The sequence below is a fragment of the Pygoscelis adeliae genome, unplaced genomic scaffold, assembly GCF_000699105.1.
Source record: "Pygoscelis adeliae isolate BGI_AS28 unplaced genomic scaffold, ASM69910v1 Scaffold21, whole genome shotgun sequence".
Classification (NCBI taxonomy): Eukaryota; Metazoa; Chordata; class Aves; order Sphenisciformes; family Spheniscidae; genus Pygoscelis; species Pygoscelis adeliae.
This window is the reverse complement of record NW_008824243.1, coordinates 3936645-3956282: the sequence shown is the minus strand read 5'-3', so window position 1 is coordinate 3956282 and position 19638 is coordinate 3936645. Positions and strand designations below refer to the sequence as shown.

The 19638-nt window shown below is 35.4% G+C and overlaps 1 protein-coding gene across 1 annotated transcript in view; it reads right to left on the bottom strand.

Moving 5' to 3' along the window:
• Window positions 1-19638, bottom strand: part of CLOCK (clock circadian regulator) — a 52310-nt gene that overhangs the window by 15025 nt on the left and 17647 nt on the right. The window contains exons 4-12 of the mRNA XM_009335142.1: window positions 19052-19166; window positions 16545-16635; window positions 14738-14797; window positions 14179-14327; window positions 9817-9908; window positions 8261-8350; window positions 6648-6768; window positions 5361-5474; window positions 2669-2787 (exon numbers count right to left, since the gene is read on the bottom strand). Of these exons, the coding sequence (XP_009333417.1) occupies window positions 2669-2787; window positions 5361-5474; window positions 6648-6768; window positions 8261-8350; window positions 9817-9908; window positions 14179-14327; window positions 14738-14797; window positions 16545-16591 (792 nt within the window). The 5' untranslated portion in view covers window positions 16592-16635; window positions 19052-19166. The remainder of the gene's footprint in view (window positions 1-2668; window positions 2788-5360; window positions 5475-6647; window positions 6769-8260; window positions 8351-9816; window positions 9909-14178; window positions 14328-14737; window positions 14798-16544; window positions 16636-19051; window positions 19167-19638) is intronic.

Here is a 19638-nt window from a genome sequence, read left to right as displayed (position 1 = left end):
ATAGATATTTCTAAGTTTTCTTTCTATGGAAGAAAAAGTTAACATATCTAGGCAATGTTTTTTCCTCACCTTCATCGGTGTAAAATCTAAAGACAATGACCAGAAGGTGAGTTATACGATGGAGGTAATGAACAAAATCACTCTGGGGACAAATTTGTGGCTCTTGGTGTGACTTCCAGTTAGCAAGACTTAACCTTCAAAACTGAAACTACCCCTAAAACCCAAAGCTCATCTACTTTCCTAAGATTACAGCATTTAATAAAGCACCACTCATAGCAAAGTAAAAGAAATGACAGAGCAAGTGTATATCCTTGAGATATACTTTTGATTTGTTGTTTCTTTTAATCTAATTATTTTGGCACAAGTCAAAACAAAAGTAAAAGTAACTTAAATGCAGGCAGTAAAATCACAGTAAAAACACCATTGTTAGAGAGGAGCTGGCAGCAGGTTAGTATCTGATTACTCAATGCATTTATATTAATGATTTACAGATATTCCACTGTAAAATACCCCTGGGCAGAAGCTATCTTGTTCAACAAGGCATCTTGTTGAAGTTGTCAACAAGGCATCTAGAAAAGAAAGGACTTTCATTTGTAACAAAAAGTATTCTGGTAGAATCCTTTTGGCTGGATTAATCCTGCTTTCTTGATAGGATTCAATCATTTACCAGCCAAAATGCAAGACAAATGTTCTAAAGAATGTGTACAACCAAATTCCTTCACTCGGGAGCAAAATTTGTGGCATATTTTGTTAGAAAAGCAGTGGGGTCATATGCAGAAAATAAAAATGTGAACCTTCAGAGATTATTCTCATGAATACTACGGCTTTCTGCAAAAGCACTGTATATCCTGGAGAAATTAGATTCTAGGTAAAAAAAAACCAGAACCATATACCATCTGAAATAAAGAGAAAAAGTAGCAGATGAGCAGGCAGGTTCTACCTTAAATAAGGCTATCCAGTACTAAAATACACATCTTATTACTGGCTGCATCACGCATCTGTTAGTAAAAGTTACTGGGATGGTAAAGATCCTGACATAACACTTATTTGCTAGAGTCTAGTCAATGCTAGCCTCAATAGTAACAGAAGGTGTCAAAAGAGTATAAACAAGTATTGTCAGATTGAAAGTTTTCACTCTAATGTTAGTCTTCTTCACAAGAATATTTCTCAGATGAACAGCACTAGTCAAAACCCTTGAGAGGATCTTAAAACCTCTGTAACATGAAAGCTTCCTTAGGCACTAGGGGCTCAGAAGTTCAAGTAAAGCGGAATGAAAGTTTGGTCAGAGTATAATCTGTAAGGCTTTCGCCCTCAGGAGACTGAGACCTGAAAGATCATAAATGGATGTTCCTCAACTTCCAAATGTCCTGTTCCAGAAGTAGGAAACACAAAAGTTTTACTATAGTACACTCTAAACTGTCAGACTTTAAAAGATAAAAATATTTGCAAATACTGCCAGATTGGTCTTTTTTCTCCAAGTATTTCATGAAGCAAAAATCACACATTTAACATCTCTACTAACTGTAGGCACAACAGGAAGAACATTATTTAGACCTGCGTGGGAAGAAAAATGTCAGATGAAAGATTTCCATGGCTTCAGGAAAAATAAACAACAAACTCTCTCTGGCATGCAGTCTGGAGTGATCCAATTCCTATTCAGCCTGACAGAACTGAAGAAGTTTATATGATTTCTCCACAGGCTCCCTACTACACTTTCAAAGTGCAAAGTATGTAGACCATGTCTTCGGAGGATACCACCAACAATCTTCAGTTTAAGACACTACTGCATTCAACTTATATGCAGAGTATTTAAATGTTCAGAGTTCTGCATAACAGACAGCAGCTTAACCATGTGCCATATACTTTTCATGGCATTTCTTTACAACTGAATTGTAAAAACAAATATTCGATAGTAGACTATCCTGTACCTTGACTAATATATTTGTAGAAAACATATCATCTGAATCACAATCACAGCCTATCCTATACTGTATCCTGAGTATTTATTTTGATTCATTTTGGTAAGGAACAGGCTTATACTTAGCAAAGTCTATAAATTTCACACACATCCAATTCTAAACTTGTAAAGATATCTTCACTGTGCATTAACAGTTAAGCAAAACATTCTCTTGAAACAACTGAATTATTGAATAACAAACAGTACTGAAACAAAACGGAAGATCTTTATTACCTCAAACCTGACTCTCAGTTGCTGACAAATAATTCAAGCTTTCATTAAGCCCTAAAAGATTTGCTTCTGTGTCGAACTACAGCAAGATCATCAGCAGCATAAAATTCACATCCAAATGTCAACTAAAATTACTAATTTTTCCAGTGAAAGTGGAATCTCAGTGTTATCTTTCATTGTGTTTAAGTTAAACTTGGTAAATTATATTCCTATGGACGTCTAAATTTATTTCTGGCATGTTACTATTTTGTATGATTATTTAGAAATGGCACTCACCATAGCAACTTCATTTGATACTTTGCATAACATTTAACCTATTTGTATGTGAAGTAAGAAACTCAGACACTTCTAGTTTCATATAATAAAAATGCCTTATAGTTTTCATTAATAGTATTTGAAATGCTGCGTGCATTCTCTCTGAAGTTTTCCTGTTCAGAGTACATTTAAAAATGATATAAAAGTGATTTCATTTGTACATACCTTGATAAATTGAGGTGTAGCTAATCTAACTGTAGCTACAAAGCAAACTTTGTCTTCATATGAAGGCCGGTGCGATCGCTGAATAGTTCCTTCAAAACCATTGTGCGCAGAGTTGGGAACTGAGGGAAGACAGATGAGGTCAACACAGATTACAAAATAAGCATGGAGGAAAATGGCAGTAATATCACAAGACAAATGCCCAATATTTATCTAATGTGGTTTGCTTATAACTTAACGTGCATTAAGAAAACTGCTACATATAATATATACACATATATGCACAGGAATAGTAGTTGTACAGTAGTAATGGGAACACAACCATCAACTTTCTCAAAGAACTAAAATTACAGTTAACATGGCATTATCTGTGACAAAGCAGTTTTAAGAAACTAATAACAATTCTAATCCTTCTTGGTAACTACTAAAAATGACTGGAATACATCTTCTTCAAAAATATCTTTAAAGTTTCTTTTGTATCAGCTTTTGCTAACTTTTTCTTTTGAACTCTGAGGTAAGTACTTCTTTTTTAGGCTTCCATCACATTCAAACAACGTGAGCTGAAGACAAAACTGAGTAACAGAACAGTCAAAGGCACAACAATTATGTATGTGAAAGAATCAGGACACCGAGCTGAGGACAAACAAATTCCACCTACTGAATCACAGAGATGGATGGAATCATAAGGCCTCAAAGGATGGACTAGACCTCAAAACAGATTAACCTTATCTTTCATTTCCAGCAGATATCAATTTAGTTTATTTTTACTAAGCTGTAATGATGGTGACTCCAAAAAGCTGTCAGGCTCGTCCAAGCCTAACGGGTTTTAGTTCAACTCTAGATTAGAACTTCTACTGAAGTTTCTTCATGCAATTTAAGCTTACAGCTCCTTGCTCTTTCCAGGAGAAAGAAAACAGGTAATTTCATTCCTCTTTATCGTATCCCTTCTCCTTTGTTCTTCAGAGTTTATCTTGCCTTGTAAGTTAGATTTTTAAATTTCTGATTGCTTTCATTGCTCTACTCTGAACTCTCTCCAGCTGCTTTACTTACTCCCGACAAATAGTGTAAAAAACTGGATGAGGACATATGGGTGCTAAGAAGCGCAGTGGGATTATTTCATGTGGTTTAGATTATATTTTAGAAAGGCTTTTGCATTTTCACAATTTGGTGATTGGTCATGTTCAGTTTACATTCCACAGTAACTCCTTTTTCTAAAGGACTGCTGTCTAGCTGACTGTAACCTTTTCCCCTGTTCATATAGTTTGTTATCCCTAAATGTAGTAACTTGCATTTGTTCTTATCAATTTGTCTGGGTTTTTTTCCCCAAAATAATTTATTCTCTAAATTTGGGGCTGAATTCTTATCTTGTTTTTAGTGTTCTTGCATCGTTTCATGACTGCAAACTACGTTCCATTATTCGTAACATTAATGAAAATACTCATCAAATCCAGAAGTCCATTAAAACTCCATTTTGACGGTGAACATTGGTAACCTTTCCAACCAGTTTCTGCAGCTACTCTCCAGCAATTTCAATTAACATGTGCTTCCCTTACACGTTTGTGAGAACAGAATATGATAACTGCCAAAAGCATATTAAAAAAGTCCATCATTTATTTGCGCTTTGTCCTCTTATCCACAGTGTGTTACTCTTTGGTAGAGGAAACTGAATTGACTTGATGCTGTTTCTACCTGAATGGTTGCTATTCAATTCCTTCCTAGCTTCCTGAAGCTCACATATAGTTTATTTGTTCTGGAATATTTCCCAATATTGAATTGCAACCAATAGGTCTGCAGTTTCCCAACTCCTCCTCTTTCCAAGACTAGCACCATAATTGGCGTTTTCAGGCCTGTTTCTTGTCTTTCTTATAATATTACATACCTGCATTTGGCACTAACACTCAACCTCTCCCCATTTTGTAAGAAAAATACTGGTATCACGTAAAAAACCCATAGGTTTATTTACAAGGTACTGTTTTTGATAATATTTTTTGGGGTGATCTTTATGAAGATTTATTACTGACCATGCTGCACAACCCATTTGTCTGGCTGACCAAATAAACATGCCTCTCAATTAAATAGTCAGCACAGGCAGGCCAAACAGATTAGAGATGTAGTATGGAGGGATAATATTGGTACGTAACTAATAAAAATAACTTCAATGGAAGGGAGAAGGAACTCAGTGCGGAAAACTGTACTGGCCCATCCACTCATCTGAGTGGTAACTCCTGTCAGTAAAAGCACAGAATTGAAATGGAAGGAAACCTACATTTTACTTCCCAGCTCACTGCATAATGAGAACTGCAGGTACTCAGTACCACCCGTCTTCAAGTTACCTAGTCACCTGCTTAAGTATGGATTATGCTTAACTAAATTCAGGCTCTTTATTTTGAAGCATTTACTTAAATTTCTCTTAAATTCTTTTAAAAAATTATTTATACGATACTAGTTTTCTTTAATTGAAAGCATTAAGCATAATTACTACATTTTGCATTCAAACGCACAGACCTGTAATACCTGATAGGCAGTTTTTCTTCTTTTTCATTGAAAACAATATAGAAGTGATATAACTCTGCTTCAAGCTCTGCTTTTGAAAGACTGATTTTAGTTCATCATTAAGTTCTCCACAATGGTCCCAAGCCTGTTTAGCTGTGAAGCTGCCTAAGTATTCCGCTCTAACATCGCTGAAATTACTTACCGTTATTCAGACACTTGAAATTTCCTATAAATTTTACATACTCGTATGTAGGTTGCTCTTTTGGATCTATTGTTCCTCGCAGCATATGGCAACAGAATTCTAGTTGATTTTTTGCTGAGAAAAGAATAAACAAATTAATAGGCTACATGCTTGATGAAGCACACAGGCAACATGAAATGGAAAGCAGGAATAATTAAGCTGCATACTTATTGAGATACTGTAAGTGCTGATTACAAATGGCTACAGCCTCTGCTTTTAACCAGAGTGATATTAACTAAGCTAAAGAAAAGGAGAACTCCTTTAGAATTTGTGCATGAAGGGCCTGAATGCTAATGACATAGAAAACCCCTGAAAACTAGAGCTATTTTAAAAAAGCAGCTGCCCTAAACTTAAGTTTACTAAAGCATGCACTTGCAAAACCCATTAGGCTGCTATGTTTTCATTCTTGCCAACGGCTACGACTGTCTAAATAGAAGCTATATAAACAAGATGAACATTTCTAATACATGGGAAAGTCATAGACTGAAATGCAATGCAATGCTGAAAATTTTACTCTTCGGGGGGAGGGAACCCACAAAAAAGTGCTTCTGTCTTCAGGGCTCACCCATATGTTTCTGCTTAAATAACACTAGAAAAAAAAAAAACTGATCACATCTGATACAAAGCAGATTATTTTTAACACAACTACCATACTGGTTTTGTCTGGGACAGAGTTAATTTTCTTCATAGCAGCTCATACAATGCTGTGTTTTGGATTTGTGACTAAAACAGCATTGATAACACAGGGATGTTTTTGTTCTTGCTGAGCAGTGCTGACACAGAGTCAAGGCCTTTTTTGCTTCTCACACCACCCCACCAGCGAGCAGGCTGGGGGTGCACAAGAAGCTGGGAGGGGACACAGCCGGGACAGCTGACCCCAACTGACCACAGGGATGTTCCATACCATATGATGTCATGCTCAGCATATAAAGCTGGGGGAAGAAGAAGGGGGGGGACACATGTTCGGAGCAGTGGCGTTTGTCTTCCCAAGTAACCGTTACACATGATGGAGCCCTGCTTTCCTGGGGATGGCTGAACACCTGCCTGCTGATGGGAAGGAGTGAATGAATTCCTTGTCTTGCTTTGCTTGCATGCACGGCTTTTGCTTTACCTATTGAACTGCCTTTATCTCAATGAGTTTTCTCACTTTTACCCTTCTGATTCTTCCCCCTTCCCACCGGGGGGAGTGAGCGAGCGGCTGTGTGGGACTGAGCTGCCTACCGGGGTTAACGTGCAATAACTACTTACATTTTAAGTATTCTGGTGTCAATGAATCACTTTCCAGCAGACGAGAAGACAATATTTTATAAATTTCTGAATGTTCCCCCTCTGGGATAAAATTAAATACACTCTGATCCACAAGATCAGACTGAAAGAAAAAGATTTAATAAGCATTAAACTAATGCAAGACGTACTATATCACAAAGCTTACTATTTTAACGCAAAACAATTCCACAGTTCAGAAGAACATTACTGGCTCACCAAAGCCACCTGCTGGAATACACATGAATATTTTGCAAGAAATAAATGTCACTTCGATCTGTCTTAATTTTGACACTGCAAACCATTTAATGAAAAACACCATGAATGCAGCAGATATACATACACATTAAACTACAATGGAGCTTGCATTAACCTCCCTGGGATGCAACAATTCCAAGTAAAGCAGCATTTTAATTAGAAATTACAGGGTGTTGTTCTAGGGCACTGTAACCTGTCGGTGGCATCCAATACATTGAAATGATATCTTGGAACAAAAGACAGCCCCTCCCTACATCATATAGGTTATTATGTTACCAATAATTATATCCAATTGCAATTGATTTTATGAATACATTTTATAATCAGTTCCGCAACAATGTACACAAAACTGGTAACAATAGAGATGAATGCCATAAAATTGAACAACTGAACAACTGATTATATACATAAATGTGTTTGATTAAGTATTCAGAAAAGAGGGATCATAGAATGCATGTTTAGAATATATAAATCACACCTAAAAGCAAAGAACAAATGTGCCTCTGAGAACTTGGTAAATTCTACTTTTAAAAAAAAAAAAAAAAAATCACCACTACCTGCACATTTTTCAAAATTCTCAGGCTGATATCATGCATACCTTAGGGGAATTTGGGTTTTGCAGAATCATTTTTTACATATGCCACTCCAAGTTTTACAAAATACTCTTATCACAGTAAGACAACTCGCCTTTAACAGTAACTTGTCCTTCTCTTCTAGAAAAGAAGTCGCTGTTTCACTCATCAGTTGTTTGCATTTTTGAGTACTAATTTGCCTCATTTCAGAATAACATTATTCAAAGGTAACTTTAAAAACTAGAATGTTAAATTTACCAGTGAGCAATGCCACCAAGATAAAAGATGAGTGAATGTGATAAAACCCGAAATATATACCTATCTTAAAAAGCAGAACCAGCAGCAATGTATTTCTTGTAAGAGTTCTTTGGCAAGAAAGGAGTAAAAAAGCAGTTTAAAAAAATTCCAAGGATACAGCTCTTTAGCAATACTCTTCTGATCATGTAGAGGCTGTGATAGGTGTGAACTCTAAAGGGTCTCCTGCAATCAACTGTGTTATTTCAGTTATGGTGAAGAGAAACTGATGCTAGCCTGGCACTTCATAATCCTGCCTAACAGAGTGCCGACTGCATTCTGTGTTTCCAAAGGAAATGTTTAATATAGGAGACAGACCAGTAGGAAGGGGTTGTGCTGAAGAAAAAGCAGAAGCATTAGAACAAAGTATACATCTGTTCTATAATGCCAAAAAGGCTAACAATTAATTAGTACTCATAGCAGAACACCATCCATAGACAAACTGTTATGTTACTGAAAGCAATTTGTACTTACTGGCAAATGTTCAAGTAAGGGAGTTATACTTTCAGACACATATATTATATTTCCATCTGTCATAATTGCTAAAAAAAAACCATCAAGAGCCTGAAATTAAACATAATGGGCAGTTAAATAAAAAGAAACAGAGCATATTAAAAATGTTAAGCTATATTCAACGTGGAAAATAATTTAGACCAATTTTAGTTTAGTTTATTATAAAAAAGAGAATGCCTTTCAATACTAAAACTTCTTAGTCTTGCTTTTACACTACAAGCATTACAATTCCCATACTGTTCTGTTCTTAATCTGTGGTTTCAGAAGCAAGTCCATATACAGCTAGCCACTGTTTCCCCCATCTCCCACTCTATCTGCCTGTTATTTTTAATTCCATCATCATTTTAAACATCAGAAAACTCAGAAAAATGAGCTAGAGACAAAAGTAAGAAAACATGGAAAAACTAAGAGAAGAACAAGTAAAAGAGGTGGTGAAATCAACGAATTTCGGTATTTAAAATCTCAATATTCCAATCTCAAGAAAAGAAACTTGTAGCAAGATTTTATTGAGACTTGAAAACTGAGATAGTTCTGACTGCCTTATCTTCTACTTAACTCAAACTTATTTCCACTGAACATAACATAACTATCTTTTAGTTGAATGCTACCAAACATAAAAGCATGACAGAACTGTATTTCTAAATTGGAAATCTTAAAGCTCGCATCTTTGAAAAAAATTCTTATATCATAATGTTCTAGCTTTACAGTCACTAGTTGCAGACGCATATTTTGTAAGAGTACTTGAGAAACACCAAAACCAGCTACAAAAAACCTTGAAAAACAGACGCAACTACTTCACTAACTTGTTGGAAAAAATACGCAAATTCACCACAGAGGATTTTTTGAAAATTTTTTAAGTACAGAAAATCAGAACTTTTTACTTTTTTAAATCTGTGCCTCAAAGAAAAGGTTTAACTATGGAATGAAAATTAAAAGTGCTTGTTCATTTACTTTAATATTTTTCACTTAACTATTACTAGAAATTGTTTTACTAACAAGATACAAATGACTTATCCTCATTTCCAAGGAAATGATAGCTTATACTTAAACTTTATTTCTAGTAGTAATCCAATTATTCATGTAATCTTCTTTAGCAAAGTAATGCTCACACACCATTTTTGGAAAGCGTAACAAGCAAAGAAATTAAACACTTTATTGCTCACAAGTTACATGGATGTGTTGAGCCTTTTTTATAATTAAGATTTTAATTTATGCATAACAATTCTTCATTTAACAAGTACCTTCCTTATGTTGATAATTTAAAATATCCACTTTCCTTTGACAGTAAATATGTTCAGTTGTGGCTTTGCTGTTATGTTTTATGTAATCGAAAATGCAGTTAAAAGAAAAACTGTTTTGCATTACACTGCATACATAGGAATTTTATCTTCATGAAAACGTACAGTTACACTTAAAATATGGAAATAAAGAGTTATGTCATCAAACTGAAAAATTTCATCATGGAATGACTCCCTGTGAGGAAATATTCTACTCCCAGAAAAACAGAAATAATATACCTCTAACATTAACTGTGTGAACTCTTCATTACTAAGGAATGTCGGTTTCCAGTCCTGTCGAATCTCACTGGCATCTGATTGTGCAGTAATTTCTACAATCAAACATATATACAATATAAGGATTCACACTTCCAAAAGCCATTATTTTCCCACTAAGCTACATATACACAGTAGGAAATAGCAGAAGGTTCTCCAGTCTCCTCTGTTGTTCATTCATCACCTATAGATGTTGTTCATTAAACAGAAAATAAATGTCTTCTCCCCTATGTCATAATTAGATTTGTCTTCTCTTCCTTCTACCAGTTTGTGCTACAGCCCTGCCAAACTTCAAGGTAATGCTGAAGTTAATGACAGTAAGTAATGGATTTTGACAATGGAAAAATACTCTTTCCTCTGAGACCATAATAAAATGTTTTATTGAGAGCGTTGTTTTCAAAGATTTAGAAAGCCAAAATTCCTGATCAGTTTAGGTCATAAAAAATGGCTAATCCTCAAGTATCTCAGCCAACCCTCATCATTCTAACCTTTGCCCTAAAAATCGTCACTGTCCTTTCTCTTCTTCCCATTCTTTTCTGCAAAGAAATAAGGTTACGTTAAAAAAAGAGTAGGTTTTCAACAAAGACTGTTGAGAGCTGTATGACAGGCTCCACTGCAGAATTACTGTCTGATTCGTACACAGAGACAAATTTTGAACAGAGATTCTGTAGGACTTAAATATATCAATTAACTTCCCATACATAGGTTGGAGAAACAACGGCTGCTGAGCAAAACCAGACCCCAGGTTCTGAAAGCTCATGCTTCCTTATCAGCTGATAACTGAAACAAGAAGCAAGAGCACGTAGTACTTCAGTTTTGATGAGTAACAAGGGCATTACAGAAGTACTGGTTGTCAGAACAACCTTGAACAAGTAATCGTGAATCAAGTATTTAGACGAATCAAAAGAACCAAACCATGTCTTTAAGGCTTTTGATTTCTAAAGGACAAGTCTGTACAACGGCTGTAAGCTAGTTTGTTAGTTCAGATGGCTCAGAGAGCACAGAGACCTGGAATTGAGCTAAATATGCAAAGGGCTGGAACAGTTCAGAATTTTGGTTCCCAGACTGAAGGGGGGAAACTTTACGAAAGAGCTTTAGACTTAACTAAAAGAACAGTAAACAGCAGCAACATCATGCAAGAAACTGGCAAGAAGTGGAGAGCTGCAAGAAGAGGGGAAAAAAATATCAACGAATAAGATGGACCAGAATTTCCAACGATCAGATCTCACAAAAGACATAAACTGATCAGGCTTTTGCTATCTGTTTTGAAATGGTATCACAAAGTAGTAAGAGTGGGCTGGAGAATAAGGGTAACCTAAGTATAACCCCAAATCTAACTTTTCAGTCAGAACAAATACATTGAACACTGAGGGGCAAGTCAAAGGACACGGAAATGAAAAGCTCTGCCATCAAAGTAGAGGCAAAATTCAACGAACTTAATGCATTCAGTCCACAGGACCCAGATCATCTCCACTTTAGAATTGGAAAAAATCTGATTCATTGGCTCATTCTGACCCATATAACCATCCTACTTCAGAATAAAATAAAAAAAAAAAGTCAGTCTGGCTTCTGCAGTAGAAAGGATTTATACTAAATAAAAGCTGAAGTTCATGCCTTTAACAAACCATTCTGAATTATCTTACCACAAGTACAGGTGTTCTTTTACATTTCCCATAATTAGAACAAGTATGATATTGGAAAACAGAGCCAAAGTAACACGGAAGGAACTTGTTTCACTTGGTAACTTCAGAGAAGTGCCTAAAAATTCTGGCAAAAGTTTGCATTCAAAGATAAGTGGCACTGAGGTCACGTTCCTGAGCTAGATACCAGACAGAGGACCATAACCAAACTTGCACATTAAACTCCAGTCTCAAATCCTGGATCTGAAGCAACTCTGCATCAGCACTGAGCATCCTCAAAAGAAATTGCCAGCTAGGGCAAGATCTGTAGCATTTATCTCTGGGTTGTATGTATATCAGTCTACTAGTTGTAATTATAAGCAGTGAAATTCTTCAGCATTTCATAATTTTCAAAAATTTCTTGTTTACAAATTCAAAGGAAGATGATAGACAGTATTAGTCAAGGAGAAGCTCTCAGTAATATAGTTTCAGTGCGTTTAGCCTGCTGTTTTTTCCCAGTGAGGAACAGAATCCACACTGGCCAATAACCAGCTCAGACAGTTCATCTGGAGCTGCCGCCAGAGTACCAAGCCCGGCCAATGTGGAACTGGTCCAGAAAGAACCAGAAGCAATGCAGTTAATCAAAACCTGGTGGCTGAACACAGTAGGATTTTCAACAATAAAGCAGCTAATCAACGCTGAACAATTCATTTATTGCTAGGGTCACTCTGCTTTACTGTAACAGATCCAAGCACCTCAGGAGGCAAAATATGCTTCTGACCTTTGCCAACACTTTGTCCAAAACATTTTAATGTAAACCAGTGCAGAGCAATGCTAGTAAGCACTGGCAGCCAGAGCTTTAGAGACCTTAATATGATACGTGCAGTCACACAAAGCTGCACTCTGTCCCACCAGGTGAAGGACAAAAGTGCCATGCTCTAAAAGGCACCCATCTCCAGAGCTGCTTTTTCCCCCTTTATCCTAAAAAAATAAAAAATAATAATGATTTAAAAAAATGATCTCAGAAAGCACTTTGGAGAAAAAAGTATGACTGCTGCTGCTGGCTGGCTGACACACGTGTTCATTCTACACTGTATTTTATGATAGGAATCATCAATACAAGATAAAGTGATTTTGAAACAGAACCAATTTTCACAAAGGCCTTAGAACCTACAGAACTGACTTTTACAGAAAAGGAGCCTTCATACTGCTTTTCTTTTTGTTATGAGACAAACGTGTCTCAGAGAATTAAGACAGCATAATCAATATTTAATTGGCAAAAAAAACCCCAAACCTATGAATTCACACACAAATTATTCCCCCCTCCCTTTCCATTTTAATTGCTATGTTTACCCTTTTAATGGCACTATTCAGCACACATCTGGTGCTACTTGAACCATAACACTAATGGAAGAGACATGCTAGGGCATGGAAAAATATTTATCATACCTTAGCATACCTTAAATTGACACACATACTGTTGATAAATACATACTAATTCATGCACTTAATAGCTTTACTTACTTTATTTTATAACCTTACAGCTGCTTCTTTTGTCCCTACTGCTTTCTAGTTAGTATGCATGCTCAGAAATTACTCAGGGAAATGGGTTAACTAGCAAAAGTGTTCATTTTCTTGAATTTTTAATCTTGTTTTTGGCAGTGTGAACCACAAGGTGCCATATTAAGAACAAGTGTAGGAACAGGAACAGGGATTTTTTATATACATAAATATCAAACAGCCATAAATAAGTGTATGCTTGGTGGAAGAATTTTTTCGTGACAGAAACAACAATCTGTAATGAACTTCAGTACAACATATCTGGGTATATCCCACCATCAGCTGATGCAAACAAGCAGAGAAAAAAAGCATAGCAAGGATGTTCAAAGACATTCATCATTTTGACATTTCACATGATGGTTTACAAAACAACAAACACACACTCATTGGCTTACACATCAGTGGATGTGTCTTGAAAATTAGAAGGTTCAGCTAAAAGTATTTATAGATTTTCTGGGTTTTTTTTCCAGCTAAAAGGAAAAAAGAAAACGCACATGCTCCTGGTCTGTATGCCCACTGCATGCCACCCTCTCTCATCAAACAACCTACCCAGTAACACTTGCTGTAGTCCACAATGCCCTATTGCCTTATCATCTTTGTTAAAGCAGCCAGTTGCGTAGATACCTGACATGAAAAGACGGAGCATTAAGTTTCCTCGGACTAGCTTCTTCAGTGATTTATCTTGCTTTATGTGGAACTTGGAGAGACAAACCAACTGTTCAAACCAAACCAGCCTTATCTAAATATCAAGATAAGTACTTCCAGCAAGTACTTCCTGTGAAGCAAAACTTTTGACAACTTGCACCTTATGAAGCAACTATATTCTAAAGGTCTCCATCCATCCAGAACAAAAAACTTCAAGGCTATTTCAAACATAAATGCTTCTCTTTATGAAACAGACTTCTTTGGCAACTATGGGACAAAAAAAAATTAGTACTGGCTTTTGCAAAATATTAGCAAAAACACAGTTATATCTCTGCTATCTAAATTATGATCTTAAGAATATCTTTCTTCAGGAGCTCTTTACATTTTTTTGACAATTTCCTTAGAGGAGCTGCAAAATTGTTAATGTTTTATGTACGAAGTGAATATAATTAAAAAAAAATTAAGAATTTACAAATATTTTTTTATTGTTACAAATAATTACCTTTGTGCTTCCGTAAAAAGTCAATGCTCTTCTGCAGTACAGTGGATTTATCCATCTTCCGAGCGTTACCTGGAAGCATGGAACCCAGCTCTTTGATAAGTACATTAAACTGATCTCGACGTTTCTTTTCAGACTTGTTTCTAGACACTCTGAAAAACAAAACAAAAAATGTTCTATAACAACTATGAAACTTTCTTCTAATAAGCTGCATACTACTGCCAGGTTCCTGATGCAAACAGCCCCTTAAGAATTTCTGCTGTGAGAACTGTCTCAAAAACACCTAGTCCGTATCTCTGACACCATTTTTTAAGAGTGGCTTCCTCCTCACGGAGGGGTGCAGCGAAGCCTTTGGAATAAAGCACCCTTTTACAAAAATACAAATCACTGAACCACAGTTATAAATATACAACATATCTGAAGAATAACAGTAAAAGAAATGCTGTTAAGTAATATGGTTATTTATAAAAGAATCACATTTTTATTGTTTAGAAATCACCCTGGTAAGTTCAAGTGTACAAGTATAGGACATTTCTTAGCTTTAAATAACTTAAAAACTTACCTTTTTGCTTTATCTTTGTCATCTTCTTCCACCAGCCCATCAAAAATGCTTCCATCATTTCTGAAAGAAACAAAAGGAAATAAATGTTGGAGTGTAGAATTTCTCTCTTGTGGAGTCCCATCACAATGAAGGGGAGGGGAGGAAGAGCTCATTATTCATCACCTCCATTACACCAAGAAACCAAAGCACTGGTTTACTGTGAGGTCCCACAAGGACCATCATCAATAACCTGAAGCCAAGTCTGCTGTAAGTTCTCCTTGTAGGACATTTACTAAATAGAAAGCAAAAAACCTTACATTTCTGACACAACTCAAAGGATTTTCAGACTGTTTCTAATGAGAACTTACAACCCTACGCAAACACTTAATTGAACACTACTTATTTTTATTTTGTTTTATTTTTCTATCTTCTTGATTATTTGCATTACCTTACCCTTTTGCAAACATGAAAGAGGACATAAATAATTTACTTTCACTTATTGGCAACTTCTATTCCAATTATTGGAAATATTTACAGCAAGAAAGTACATTTTTCTTAAATACTGAAGTATTACTAATGGAAAAGGGCTGAGGAATATGCTATACTTCATCCATGTATGTAATTTTATAAATATACAATTAATATCAATGTTAAACAGTAACAGTAATTATTCATTATATTTGCTTCCTCACCAAGTATCACAGAACTTTTCCTCAGCTTGACAACTGTCCACGTACTGCTAAAGATGTATTAAAATGTCAAAAGGAGAACATGTTTTCCTTTGAAGATACCTCAGTATATTTCATACAACACCTTTGTTTCATTTCCTTTTGTTTTAAAAGTCAAGTCAAAACTGTTCTTCTGTTTTCCAAAACTGCTGTATAATGGACTTTCACATTTTATTTCTCTAACTTCTTCTGTCTGCTTTCAGTCTATTTAGTGCTGTCCACACCGACCTCTGTGTGTCCACCCTTAATTTTTTTTATCCTAATGTCTCCTTCCCTTAAGGCAAGTAACTGTCTTTCTAAAAAGCTTACCTCATCTCTCTGATTTATAACTGATAAATCATCAAGCAATTGTACATTACGATAAGCAGTGATGTTAGGAAGTAATTATTTTGTATGCTACTTCATAAACATAAAGCTTTTAAAAGGAATTCGTATATTCAGAAGGCTGAAGTTTCAGTGAAATACCACAAAACTTCACTAAAATAACTGACAAGTCAGACAAGCATCTTAAAAGTTTTACCCTTTGCTTTTATTGTTATTTATTTTGATCGGGTTTAACTTTCTGTAAATTTGATGCAAGTTTCATTTCCTGAAGTCTCAAAAATGGTAGTACACAGAAAATTAAGGACAGATGTTCACCTAAGCTGGTAAGAAAGTCCAGCCCAAGGAATCAAGTAGAAAACATGTCTCAGCTATTACTTTTCCCTTGAAATAGGTTAGCAGGTCACTTTACTACCATCTGCAGCATCACTAATCATTTAAATGTATTTGTTTTCCTTAATCAAATATTGAAATACTAAAAAAAAAAAAAATCAAGTAAACATTAAAAATCAGCTCAACTTGCACAGATGCTATTCATGGCTGAAAACAAGTAATACATTTTAAGATTCATCTCAAACAATAAAAATCACTATTTCCAATGACTACAAAACAACACGTCTAACGACTGCCAAAATAACTTTGTCAAAAATAGCCAAAAACTCACGCCTCTTACTTTTTGCATAAATTAATATTCTCTATATATTAACCATAAGAAAAAGATCATTACAGAAAGCATTGAACAGTAATTCCCCCAAAACTCTCAGTATCTATTAACATACCTGTCTGCAATGGAGCTCATTTTATGGGTGCTTATGGTAAAAAACATAACATATCACACTTTAGTCTTGTGGTAGACATTTGTACGTTTGCCTATAAGAGAAGAAAAAATATCAAAATGTGACTCTGGAGGAACAAACATGTTCTTCAGTAGAGCATACTGAAGTTTTCATTTGCTCTATAAGCTGCTCTTAACCTTCTCTTCTCTTCCAACCTTCTGCTCTGCCCTCCTACCTTCTCGAATGCAGTCTCCATTACCATCATAACCTGGACTTTAATATCTCATTTTACATGACAGTTCAAGAGAACACTGTCTTATTAAATGCCACAATAAATAAGTCTGGACTAAACCAATACAAACCTTTTTCTGACTCTGACTTCAGATATAGCTTTTCATTTTTATTTTAACTTTTACCTAAAAGACTTATAATTTTGAAGGTCGAACAGATGTAAAATACACTCCTCAGTAGTAATATTTAGAAATTGTGCAAACAGAAAGGATTTGGGATATAGCATTTTACAGCTATAATTTATTTCTTACTATATTTTTTTCTTGAGCACATTGTTATAATATACTTGTGAAATGATAACAATAAGATACGTATTAGAATGTGCTCTCCATACTGTGAGAAAGTTAATTAACCTGGCCATTCTTAAAGCAGTCACTTATTCATTACAAAGTTTCAGTTTTTGGTTTTCCAGCTGTACATATGATTTTGAATAAAGGATGTGAATTAAATATTAATAGTGAGCATAGGAATACAAAATTAAAATAAGTCTTTAATTCAACAAGTACCTACTTTTAAGTACCAAAAATTACAAAATTACATGGGTTACAGAAGGGTTGAAAGTCAAACATAAACCAATACAATTAAACCTTTTTCTTTGATATAGAAAAGTCAGTTGTCAGAGGCTGCTTAAATGGAGCAGCAAGATTGTAACATTGTCAATGATTAAGGAACAACTGCATGCACCAAGAAGTTTTATATGAGCTGAACTTGCAGATCTTCAGGAATTTTTACTATGTTACAAACTTAATAGTAAAAAGGCATTGCATTTATTTTAAAGGAGCTGGTTTTAGTCACTTCAGTGACTCATAGTTTCTGAGAAGGAAGGATTTGTTTGTTTCTGAGAGTGCCAAATCCAGTGGAACTTGCAGTGTTAATACCACAAGAAATATGGCAGCAACTCCATGATTCAGACAGTCTGCAAAATGTTCCAAGAAAATCTTATCCCAGTTTTTCAATATATGGGGAAACTGAGGAAGAAAGCTTATGTTTCAACCAAACAGTCTCAGAGTCTACAACAGCCACATACTATGCAGGTTTGCTTCACAAGACTCGTATTTTTGCCTGCAAAGTTTGATAACTTGGGTGCAGCGGGAAAGTAAATGGGAGAGCTGTGCTGCAGCACAATCTCTTTCAAGACGCATTGCAAGGTGTGCATGCGGTTTTGCCCAAATGCCCCATGAGCCCTCTTACCCACTTCTTCAATTAATACGTCTTGCCTTTATTCTCCAACATCTCGTGCTCTGAAGACACACTGGAAGCAAACCATTCCTTCACTCCAATTCTTCAAAATAACAATTGCACTGGCCATACTGACAAATTAAATTCTCCAAATCAGTTGGCCAAGTTTTATAAAGTAATGGAGTTGCACTATTTGAAAACCAGCCAGAAATGGCATGAGAAAAGTAAATTATGAAGAAGTGTTTGTTTGAATTTTTGTCAAAAGCACACAACAGACAGGTTGCTCAGCAGTAATCACTGGCATGGAATTAAGTTTAAAATCAAGACACCAATTAGAAACTTGTTTTCATTTAGCTTACATAGTATGCACTAATACAGGTATGCACTAATTACATTTTTAGCCCTGTGTTAATTTTTAAACGAATTTGTTCCCTAACATTATAGGGATCAAGCGTAATATGAAATTCTGTAGGACAAATGATACATTGTTCTCTTAATCTGCAAAAGAAAAATACATGTACAGCTAAGTACAGAAAACTTTCACCTGTGACATAACTGACATCATCATTATTCAGAATCAGAATTTAAAAGTCATTATTTTCACTTTAACAAAGCACTCTATTTCTAGAATTCAACAAAATCATTTGCTTGTTACAGTATACAGATCCTATGTCAGAACTTGCAACTTAGATTTGGTATCCAAGACAAAGAGTTAAAAGAACATAAAGACTACAGGAAATGCACCTGTAGTGCATTTGTTTCTCACTTTTCAAGGTCTGACCCTCCTGTCTTTGCATCCAAATTTGCAAGACACTGAACATTCTCAGCGCTTATACATGCCAATGGATAAGACTGCAGAGATAATTCCAATGAAACCAGCCAAGTTTAAAGCAAACACTGCAGAAATCAAGGACTATGTCTACTTTTGAGATTCAAATTCAGTCATGTTCTGGAGAACAAAAGACACTACTTAACACTGCTACTCAGCCCTTCAGTGTTGATAATTGAAAGCCACATTAACTATAAGAATACAAATTTACCTTTTACGCTTTAGGACTTGTTAAAGTGTGAGGTTTAAGGATGAAACCTGGTTCCTTTGAAGAACAATGTGGAGTTAGAAGTATCCTCTTGTGCAGAAAAGCATTAAATTCTGAACTGTAAAAAAATAAAAAAGGAAAGTTTTAAAATCAATGAGTTTTAAAATGATCACTTGGGTTTTTTTAATAAAAGAGAAGTAATCATTCCAACACGAGTAATTTATAAATGCAATATTCTGCTTATTAAAAATATCCCAAGTATTTCACTATCCGAATTCACCTTGTTTTAAAGCTCTTCTCCTTGATAAGCAGGATATTCTGACACAATTTCATCTCTACTTTAAGCTATCACTTTATGCCTATCTTTAATCTTGACGTCATTTTTACTTTTGAATTTGGTATCACCACCTATGTCTTCACTTCCACTTGCGACCTTCAAAGTATATCTTTATACCATTATTTAAACACCTTTTCCACTGAAACTCTTACTTGGGCCTCTCCTGGCTTTCTCAGTTACATCTTCTCCGCTCCAAGTCTCCAAAATTGCCGCTCTCAGGACTCCAGAATGTGTAGAATGCTGCTGCTGGCAA